We start from the raw sequence: 11,241 nt of genomic DNA on the forward strand, positions 1-11,241 counted from the left end.
TGTTGATATTGGCACCTCGATCTAGTAGCATCTGCACCAGATTTTCATGGCCTTCGCGTGATGCCGCCTGGAGCGCATTGCCGAACCGTCCTCCTTGAGCATTCACTGTATTCGATGAAGCCGCGTTCTTAGTGCCAATTGGTAAGATACTGTTCAAGACGCATTCTAATCCCAACAATCCTGCGTAGTACAGAGGCAATGCCATATCAGCAATAGGACGATTGTAATCCACATGCATATTCCACGGACGGTCCATGTCATGCAACCGTATCCACGTGACGAAAGCCTTTGTCTCGTCTTGGAAAAGCTTCGACACTAGCTTTTCTATTGCTGTCTTCCCTTCCTGTGAGTTTGCATAATGATGAAACCAATGCGTAGCTGCGAAATGAGCAAAGGGGAACTCCATGAGCTTTGCCTCCTCTAATCGCCCCTCTGAGAGAGTTGGCTCTAGGAGGTAGACTAGACATATCTGGGCTATTTCCGTATTCGCAGGTGCACTTCGCATAGCGAATATTCTTGAGTTTTGTTGTAAGATGCGATCCGATTGGAGATACTCCTGGACAGAGAAATGCGCTATGCGAACAGTCAAGGTGATTTGCCTATTGTCGTCTTCGATGGCGATCTCGATGAGACCAAGGCAAATGTCGACGAGATCATCTTGCTCGTACGAACGACCGTCACGATCAAGCTGCGGTGGCCCATTTAGGTCAACAGCGTGAGCATCAATCAGCTCGTTGATCGTGAGCGGTCGGGTGGAGAAGCAGAGCAGAGTCAAAACCCGCCGCACGTCCTCAACATAGTCATCGTTGATACTGCACAGTATTCGCTCGTACGTTTCATCTAGATCACGGGGCAATGTGTGCAGGCATTTATCAAGCTGGTTCCGGTTTTTCGCCCGCCGAAGGGCATTGAACTGACATTCGACGTATCTGAACCTGTATGTCATCTTGGTCAAAATAGTGGAGACTAGTCTTTCGTTCTCGAAAACCTACACTCCTTGTGCACCTGTCGTCAATTTTACCTCAATCTCGTCGTGGCGTGCTTTCCATTTCTGAAGTTTCGCATCATTCATGAGCTGATAAGAGACAAAGTTTGCTATGTCTCTGTCGATTTCCGAATTCCTAAGCGAAAGATCTTGGTCACAAGAAGGACCTAACGATTCGCGGATATCTAGCTCGTTGCGACTCGTCACCAAAAGATGGACACTAGGTATCGACCAACTGCGTATCACCTGTATCGCTCTTAAGACACCCTTTCTTTTGCAGTCTCTAGGGCTCTCGTCTAGCGCGTCGAGTAGAATATAAGTATCGCGGAATCGTTCAAGAAAGCGTCGTAGTGAGTCTAGCAGAACATCCACTGGGGGAGACCTAGATTTATACAATGCACGCAGTTGTTCTAGATCTCTCTCGCCGTCTTGTAGCTGTACCGATAGCTGCAACAGCAACGTGCGTAACATGCCGTTATCATCTTGCTTTGCCTCGTCGGTAAAGGAAAAGTAGAAAAACGCGATTCCTACTCCATGTTTATGCCTCATCTCACAAAACGTATGCTGGATTGCGGTTGAGCAGAGGACCGACTTGCCACATCCTGCGAAACCATTTAGCCATAGGAAGGAATTGCGTTCCTCTAGCCAAGTCCGAAATTGATGGCCGTTGATGAACCATAGACCTGTGCTTGGATGGCATTTCGCACACGCAGCGTTGTGGTTGAGAGATGCATCCGGCGCTGTAAGCCAGGCACGGATCGTGGAAGAGACTTGACTAGCGTTTGTTCGCTCGACGAGCGATTTGATTTCCAATATGCAATCTTGGACCTGGCTCTGGCTTTTGAGCTGCAGGACATCAAGCGCAAATGACAGGTGTTCACGTATGTCGCTGACGTCTTCTTCGAGCTTCTGTAGGGTGCTTTTCCGAAACGGATAGGCCGCGCGACGCCCAGCAATCTTAACACGATCCTTTAAACCGGCGGTCGAGTCATTCTGGAATTTCTCACACTCGCTCTGCAGCTCGGTGATTACTTCCTCGCATTTCTGTACGGCATTCTTGACTTCTCGGAGTAGATCTTGCGTGTCGGCCTGCGATCGACGGTCCTCAACTGCAACATCAAGGGCTCGAAAGATGCTCTGAAGATTATCGAGATTCTGCGTAAGCTTTGCCAGATCCGTGTCTTGGTCTTTGTACACAGTGTAAAAATTGACCAAAGATTGGGTGACCTGGATACCAAGCGAAAGCAGCCCTGCAATCCCTGATGCGATTGCGAATTCAGCCATCGCGATTGATAGCAGTCCTTGAGATGGGGAAATGGTGATTCAACTGTTCAAACATATGAGACAGCAGTTACCTCAGAGCCAAGCTTCAGCCTCATTGGGCAGGGGCACGGCTGCTTTGATGCCTAAAGTGGGGCTGAGCATGGGAAATATGCCAAGTGGGACGGGAAATACAGCACGGCAATGATCAACCATCAGCTCGAAGCTCATGGGTGCAGCTTCGGGGATTGTGAGAAGTGTGGAAACATACCGGATGAACCACTGAAAAAGGACTATTTTCCTGAAGAGCCTCGCAGCTGTCTGCTAATCGAGGTCCTTGCATCCGTCATTGGCGTGCGGACGAAGAAGATGGAAATTCGAAGCCTTGACGTATTAAGAAGGTTCAGCGCAGCTAGAGGTATTCTTCTTGATTTATACCATATATCTCCAACCACAAAGGCAATGTCTCGGCAGAAATATAGATGGAAGAATACTACTACCTTCAAGAGAGCAGCAAAATATAGCCTTATATAAAATGCCCTAGTGGCTAGCTATCCCAATTAGAAAGATCTATATATTTGATTCTTTATTCTATCTAGCTTGTATATAATATTTACGAGTTAGGCCTAAGGCATATCAGGTACCTCTAGAAAGTATATAAGACTAGCTACCAGGCAGATACTATACCAACAAATGTACCCTCAAAACAAAACTAGCATCCTTCTGTTACGACACTGCCCACACCAACCTGAGGGCGGCCACGCCAGGCAGAATCCGCGGACAACAATAACCAATCAATCAGCCCGCAAGAAAGAGATATTCAAATGGATACTGCAACTTACCCAGGGGCTTAGTAAGCAAAACCTGAATGCTAAACCTGAAAGAGTAATCCTGTAAGAAAATCTACTATATATATAACTCTATATACTTGACTCCCTGGTTAAGGTCTCATAAACCAAATGCTTATTAGAACTTATAATAGAATCCCATGGCCTGCTACTAATGTCCTTAGAGGAGGGCAAGCTGCCTTAGGAGTATTACCACTTGCAGGAGCCTGTGGTCTTATACCATGTAACTAAGGTATATAGCTAAGAAATAGTATACTATATATTATTAGGGTATAGGAAGACTATGTGGTACATGAAATACTATATAAATAGGGAAGACTAGTAGAAAAGGAAATACTTAAAAATGCTTATTACTACTATAACTAGCTTTTCTATCTTTATAATCAATACTACTATTATTCTAGAGTAACTAGTTCAAAGGATCTTTGTAAAGTAACTTGTCTAATACTTACTCTATAGGCTATAGTATATATATTATAGGCTAGCCCTGCTTTTTTATCTTGACTTTACCTAACCATGACAAGTCTCTATACTTGTTAGACGTGATCGTACTAGGTAAGACAAGTCAATCCAAAACCTTTGGAAGTCCCGTGTGAGAGCCCGGGGTTAGAAGCGCACGAGAGGTCGTCGCTTTGATAACACCTTCCACATTCTTATCAAAGCTATAATCTCTTTGAGCGACACAGTAGAGGGTCTGTAACTTGGGGTTTGTGGGTCTCTAACAAGCACAGGTTGATATTTGCTATTTTAAAACTGATAGAAGAAGCAGGGGTATTAATACCTGAACAACCACTAGATTCTACAGGTTCTACTATACTATCTATGGATAAAGTATTACTACAAGTAAGGCATGGTTTTATTAGGAGATAATGTAGCTTAATATTAATATTATATATATGTATAGTTAGAGCATAGGCTAAAAATTTAGTAGTTTTAGTAAACTTAGGGATACTATGGCATGCTAGCCACGTGTAGCTAATTCTATCATGTATATAGGCAAGATAAGAATTAATAAGATAATAATAGACTGAATCTTGCTACTTGGTAGGGAATTTGTATAGAGGAGGATTAGATAATAAAAGTTAAGATTAACTATAGCAAATAATATAAATATTTATAGGATATTCTAATACTTCCCCTTTAGCAGGTAAGGGTTCTTCCAACTTCTCAGTTCTATTATTATTATTAATATCCCAGTTGATTTAGTTATCTTGATAGGTTGGCTTGTAAAGCTATAAGAGGGCAACCATGTCTTTAGTAACTTAGATATGTTATACAAGTAGCTTATCCTTATTAAAATTCTCTATTTCTAGCTTATAGAAATTTTCTACAAGTTATACCTGCTTAGGAAATATATATTTAGAGATAGGAAGCTTCTAATCCTTATTCTTGGAACTATTAGTATTAGACTGCTTAATATTAGACTAGCCAAGCATTTACTTAATCTATTTATTAATTTCAAGCACAAGTATATTATAAAAATATTCTCTCTAAGCTATCTATTAGGTATTATCTGCTAGGATTTTCCTTAGTTAAAAGAGCTCTTTCTTAACTTCTTTATGTCTTTAATAGAGGCAGGAAAATTGCTCTTAGGCTTTCCTTATTATACTAGTAAGAAATTATATCTCTTTTATTAGCTCTCTCTTCTCCTATCTAAGCTTAAGGACTTTAGGATTTTAGTAAATAAAGTATTTCTATATATCTATAAGATTAGTTAGAGCTTAAGGATCCCTTTTTCTAAGCATGCTTCTAGCAACCTAGAGAAAACCTTCCTAAAATAGTTAGAGTAGGACTATATATTAAAAATCCTGGTTAATAAACTATAATTAGTAATACCTTTTAAAAACCCTATTACCTAACTAGCCAAGTACTTTTTATTACTTTTAACTAGTAAAGTTTCCTATAAATAGCAGTTAGATAAAGTATAAGAAAAGATATATCCTTAATATAGATAGTTGCTCTTTATTATAATAGGTTTAATTATAAGTAATATATAATTAACCTTGTTTGTAGTCTAATAGCAGTAGTTATAATAACTAATATTATTTTTGAACCTTGTATCTTAGCCTAGCTCTTAGAATACTTGTTAACTAGAATTATATATTATTAATAAAGACTTATAAAGTTTGTAGCCATATATAATATATTTAAGATATTAAAAAAGAGGAGTATCCAGCATCTCTAGCTTTTATTAAAAGGGAAGAGATTAACTATGCTTTAGAACCTAGAGGCACTAGATAAGCTCTAGGGTTAATATAGTATTAAGAAAGGCCCTATTATAGAAGGCTAATAAGATAATCTAGTTAATTAGATAGTATGCTAGTTAGTAATTACCATATATAAAGAATTTTATTCTATAAAAGGAAAAATATAGGATTAAACATGTTTGTAATACTAGATAAAGATACCCTTATTTATTAGTACCTTCTAGCCAATCTTTAAGATTACAGAACTTGATAATAGCATATAGAATATTATGCTTACTATCTAGGTCCTTAAAATAAAAGAGCTTGATATTATAATAGCAGACTAATACTAGAAGATTATCTATTAATACATATTTAGGAAGGTTGCTCTAGAAAGCCTTATCTCCTTTATATTTGCCCTATAGCATGCCTGCTAGAGATACTTTCTGCAGGAAAAACATGCCTGGTCAAGTTCTAGTAATAGTAAACTAGAGCTAGATTATGGTAAATTAAATAATTATTGTCACGGTCGGTGCCTGAACCGACAGGCATCAACGACGACCCCTCTCTGACCCCGCTCAGATGGCTGCCCGACGGCGGCCCGACGGCCGATTATATGAGGATCCTGACTCTCGCATGTATCCTAGTTCCCTAAGCGATTCGTTCTGTTCCTCTTGCAATAGAATCCTCCGCGTAAACCTGAACAAGTCCCTTCACGAAGACTAGGCAGCTCGACGCTTGCTGGCACCCGGCGTCGCGACGGCTGAATACTTTCGCCGAATCCCGACGCCTTACAATTATACTCCTATAGTGAAAATACTTCAAATATACCTAATAATAGTAGTAGGTAATACAGAAGACATCCATGTCTAATATATTCTTGTCTTTTGTTTATCTAGATATTTTATATTTAGCAGGAAATACATGTTCAAGAAACTATTATCTATATTAGTGCTCTATCTATAGAGTCCAAGAAAACCTAGCATACCTATTGCATCTATTTATAAATATTATTATTTATATAATATTAGGTAAATAGACCAAAGTATTAACAAAGATATTACCAATATTTATCATACAACTAAAGGAGCTTCTTCCATGATATCTTGTATATCTAATTAAAGAAGTTTATATAGATAGCTTGATCTTTTAAGAGCAGGTACTTAATATAGTTCTTGTTTAGTTAAATATAATACCTATTAGATGTTAGTTCTCTACTATTAAATTAATATCTAATAGTATACCTACTTTTACTAATATTATTTAATAATAGCAAGACCTTCCAGGGTCTTAGGCTTGAAGTTTGGGGGGAGCCATCTAAGGCTGTGGAAATATTCTAGTCTAGCTCGAGTCTTCTTGCAGAGAATTGGATTAGTCCAGAATTGGTGTTCGCCCGGTTGAGCGGGGGGTACAGGAGGAGGTGTCATGGAGGCAGTCAGATGGTCAAGAGAATGGCCAGCTTCAGGATTGGACTGAGATTTGTTAAGGCAGGGCAGGATGGGAGGTTGGGGATGGGAACAGAGGAACAAGGAAGCAAGGGAAAAGATAGCATTTTATAGAGTGCTAGACCAGGCTGGTCAGCTCTGGGGCAGCTAGATCTGGCCGCGAAGGAGGCCATTTTCAGCATCAATTTGGTCATGAGTTGAGGAGGACTGAAGCTTGCTGAGGTCGAGTGTTCAGCATTTATTCAACATCAGCCCAGGAAGGGACTAGAACACTTGGCGGGTGCAGAATAGTGGTGCAAAACACACGGGGATGTTAAAACAGTGGCTCACCGCTTTGAGAGTTACAGGTGGAAATGCGGCCGTTTATGGCCTCAGTAGCTGTCATTTTCGGCGTCGATTTCACAGGTCCTCACATTCTATTTGTAAATAAAACACACACATTCCACGGATTCTCATCCTCGACCCGCCCGCCCTGTTTCCGCACCCGACAGGGGATATTTGTAGATCATGAAAGTCGCTTGCAGAGTTGCGATGCGAAATAATAATAGAGGGAGGGGGTAATCATATCCTTCATCGTAAATGTTGGTGAGTTCGGGAGTCATAGAGGCGTTTGCTTCTTCGTCGAGTTATCCCACTAGTTGCATCGGGAGAACTTCCAATAAGGGCTCGCTTAATTTGTGCAGGTGTATCATGCCTGTGGCCGGTTGAATGAAGGGACCTATTGCCTTTCCTTCGGGTTCCCCCACTCGAGTGTATCAGGTTACATGAGATTATTGGATTGTCCACGGGTACATTGGAGGGAAAATGGCGAGGACCAATGGATATGTACCTTGAGTTTGTATTTGCATTTGTTCTGGTTGTGCTTTTTCTATTTATGCATGTGTTTTATCTCTAAGAGGCCTCCCGGATCGCGGGGCGAGTGGAGATTCGGGGTGAGATAGATTCTCAAGATCTGTCAAGAAGGGTCTCCTTCAATCAACGACCGCGTCCACTTCGATCTCCACAAGCATTCTCTCGTCCACGAATCCATCCCGTACCACGATCATCGTTGCCGCTGCTCCAACACCAGGCTGGCCATGACGGCCTAGGATCTGTGTGAACCCCTCCCCAACGGCGGTACAATCCTCATGTCGGCCGGCAAACATTCTCACCCGCACCACGTTCTCGGGGCCGTTACCGCCAAGGGCCTGCACCGCCTTGATACATTCCTCGAGCGCCACGCGTGTCTGTTGGCGTGCATCGCCTGGAAAGAGAATTTGCGGAGCATGACTCGGTGATGAGGGATCGACGGCGGTGGTGCCAGATACGAAAATATGTTGTCCATGCCGCACGGCTCGATAGTAGCCAATTCGCTCCTCAAACGGTGAGGACGTGGAGTAAAATTGTTTCACGGGGTCCGAGGTGGGAGTGGTAGAGGACGAAGCCATGCTTATTGCGGGCGAGATAACTGAATTGGGTTGGAGAGACTTGCGAGTTGCTCTTCCATCGCCATCTCCCCGACTTATATGCAGGATCAAGTCAGATGAGTCAGAGGCAATTATGTAATCGCTTGGGGTTCGTGTTGCCTTGTGAGCAAATGGTTTGGTGGCAGCAACAGTCCGAGCTGTGGGAACGAAAAGCTGAAACAGCGCTTCCGGTTCAAGATGTCACTGAGCGCCTTCGGGTGTCGGCTACCCGTCTGGTATGAAACCGTCGGGGCCGCTCCGTCCGATGCGACTGTAGGTTTCGACCCGCGGCAATCTTCGAGTGTTGTTTGGAATTCTCTACACTCACAGGCGGCAGCTGTGAGCAGTCCGAGAGGACCAGGGGTACTAAAGTCGATGGCAAAGGCTGCGTCGAATCGCACTGAAACTGAAAGTTTGCCTTGCACGACGTGATTGACTGCGTACTCTGTCGGTCTAGAGCTGTCTGAAATTCGAGACATTGCAGAACGAGCTGTTTGACGCCATCTGTGAGAAAACAGGCTCGATATTCGATGTCTGGCCAGCAATCAGCGCCCCAGAAGGGATCTTCGCGCACCGCCATCTCAAGTGCCTCAAGCCAGAAATCAAAGTTAGGCAACCGTCGGCCAGCATTAAGCAGGCCCGGATTGAGCAAGTGATCTGACAAGAGACATGCCACAGCTACGAACCGGATGGTAGGTTCTGAATGCAAGACGTGCAGGACGATGCAAGCGGGGCAGCGTTCGGTCAAATACCAATCGTGCTCCTCGCTGAAGATGCAATGCAGCCAAGCATACGCACTGCGGGCTTCACCACGAAAGGCCCGCTCCGGTTCCGCTCCTTTGTTACTCGGCAAAATGCGGGCAGAGAGACGAGACGCTTGGTCATGGAGAAGGAATAGGGGAAGGAGGAGGGTATGTATGATATCGCGATGTAGCCGAAACGCTTCCTTTGCTTCATTGGAGCATGAGAAGCGGTGGGATGTGCAGAAACTACGAGCAGAAAGGGTCAGTGACAAGTCGAACACCTCTCGTCGAGGAGATAGGGGGTCGGGAGGAGGACTAACCTCGGGGCCTCAGAGCCCAACTCCTGGCGCCTGAGGTTATCTCTGATCGCTCTAAACGACTCGTTACGAGCCAGTTTGTCGCTCGCCGGTTCAGATATACGGAACGGACAGATCGTGGACATTGCTGCAGGCTGTGATCCGGTCAATTGATCGACGAGGAAAAAGTTGAAGAAGACCGAGGCCAGGACGGTGACGGAGTCGGTCCGCCGCTGCAACCACTCCCAACGGAATTGGAAAGAGGTCAACTCGTACGAAGATGACGTCGAGTATAGAAGGCAAAAGACCTGGAGCCAATCAAGCGACCTGGAATCAAAGACTGCGAAGCTTTTTTGCGTGAGTGACGTCTGGAAGGCGCAGAGCCAAGGGTCGCATGGTCCGGACAAGTCAAATAAGTGGAGGACCAGCGGGGGGGGAACAGAAGCCTGAAACAAAATTGAGTTGAGTGTGAAGAGGGAGAGAGAGAGGGATCAAAGAGACAATAAATTGTTTTTTCACAGAATGATGCGATGTCACTCTGGGATGAGCGTTGAACGCGCATGCGGCCGCTGGAGATGCGGACTGGGAGATTCGGAGACGGACAGGGAGGGTCGCAGTCAGGCCGAATCAGGCGAAAGCCCCCGTTTTCCACGCAAGCTGTGTCGATCCTCACTCCAAGTTTGACAAGCAACTCGTGTCAATCGCTTCCCCCTTGTCAACGGAGTCCCTCATTCTCTCGATGATTCGCCTCCCTTCTGGCAATGCAAATCCGGAATCGTGTCTTCTCGATCTCTTCCTCAGGAGATTCCTCTGATCTCAGAATGCTCTCTCTCTCCCAGCATCTCATCTCGCAGCAACCCTTCTTATCCAGCAGATCCCAATCAATCCTGGCCACCAGTGGGGCGGACCAGGGCCTTCAGGGCCTCGATCGTTGCCAAGAGTTCATCTTTCCTCTGTGCAAATGACAGTTTTTGCAGGCTCGGAAAGGAGACCGGAAAAGGGGCGACTTGACTTCCCTGGCTTGCAATTGGCCTGTCCTGCAGAACAGAACTCATCAAAGATCTTGGTGATCGGTGACGGCAATTACGTATGCGACCAGGGAATGCAGCAGATTGATGACCTCCGCGGCACATCTTAATCCCACGACCGAAACATCGTGCGTCGCAGGGCTGAAGATTCCATTTTGGCCCCGCCCTCGGATCTTCGTTTTCCCAGCACGGCTTCCCCTCGTCACTTGACTGGGAGGCGGAGGACTCCGAATTAGTGCCACTGACAGCCGCCAGCGGCGTGGGAAGCTGTTGGCGAATTGACAGTGGGCGCCCCCAGGAACAGCTGGTCCATGTCTTCCACGTCAATTGCTGAGAAGATTCTTGCAGCTTTACCGGCGCAGCATTGTCGCACAAGGTCTTGCCAATCATGTTTGCGTCTTCTGTACAACCACCAAGGTCGAGCTCGAGCTCAAAAGTCCTTGAGCTCAAACTCGATAATGCTCCGTTGCTGACTGTCTCGGTTATATTTGGAGACGACCCAAGACATTGCCAACTTCGAACTTGAAAAAGCACCACATAACTTGTTGATGGTGACAAGGACGCAGCTTCCCTCACAACAACCCCACTTCTGTGAGGCCACACAAGGTTCTATGCCAAGACATGCACAGTCAAGATCACCAACATCATAATGGCCGTCAACACTGGCCCTAGAGCCGATGATTAGAAGCACTCACTCCAATCAGGCTACCTTGTTTCCGAACAATCAATCAATGCCATTTGCATGACCTGATATCATGAGTACCTGGGGTGGCCGCTGGCCCCTTTCTAGTGCTACCTCCAACTGATGGGACGAGGCACACACTACAGACCATTCTCCCCAACGGATCACCTCAAGGGACTGACACCCCAGCAAGAGTTCAGCCATATACCAGAATCCTGGGCGTCAACTATGGGTTGTTTGATCGAGTGATTCAGCCCAATGGCGATGAGATTTATGCGTTGAGTTTGCATCCCGGATCTGTATCTGCTCCCCTGCCCCCCCCC

General features: G+C 44.8%; 3 protein-coding genes across 3 annotated transcripts in view; all 3 read right to left on the reverse strand.

Moving 5' to 3' along the window:
* BJX67DRAFT_338614 (ankyrin repeat domain-containing protein) overlaps positions 1 to 2,359 on the reverse strand; it is a 3,975-nt gene extending 1,616 nt beyond the window's left edge. The window contains exons 1-2 of the mRNA XM_071027615.1: positions 993 to 2,359; positions 7 to 935 (exon numbers count right to left, since the gene is read on the reverse strand). Of these exons, the coding sequence (XP_070880408.1) occupies positions 7 to 935; positions 993 to 2,269 (2,206 nt within the window). The 5' untranslated portion in view covers positions 2,270 to 2,359. The remainder of the gene's footprint in view (positions 1 to 6; positions 936 to 992) is intronic.
* A 5,336-nt stretch (positions 2,360 to 7,695) lies between these two features.
* BJX67DRAFT_376001 (uncharacterized protein) lies at positions 7,696 to 9,354 on the reverse strand (the record flags this gene model as incomplete). The annotated part of the gene is made up of 3 exons (XM_071031784.1): positions 7,696 to 8,079; positions 8,375 to 9,158; positions 9,233 to 9,354. 3 exons carry the CDS (start codon positions 9,352 to 9,354, stop codon positions 7,696 to 7,698), a joined length of 1,290 nt encoding a protein of 429 aa, XP_070880409.1.
* A 576-nt stretch (positions 9,355 to 9,930) lies between these two features.
* On the reverse strand, positions 9,931 to 10,985 carry BJX67DRAFT_338719 (uncharacterized protein). Its single transcript, XM_071027616.1, has one exon. It carries the CDS (start codon positions 10,624 to 10,626, stop codon positions 10,090 to 10,092), a length of 537 nt encoding a protein of 178 aa, XP_070880410.1. The 5' UTR covers positions 10,627 to 10,985; the 3' UTR covers positions 9,931 to 10,089.
* Positions 10,986 to 11,241: the final 256 nt, after the last annotated feature.

This window comes from Aspergillus lucknowensis (genome assembly GCF_044049455.1).
Source record: "Aspergillus lucknowensis strain CBS 449.75 chromosome Unknown BJX67scaffold_99, whole genome shotgun sequence".
NCBI lineage: Eukaryota > Fungi > Ascomycota > Eurotiomycetes > Eurotiales > Aspergillaceae > Aspergillus > Aspergillus lucknowensis.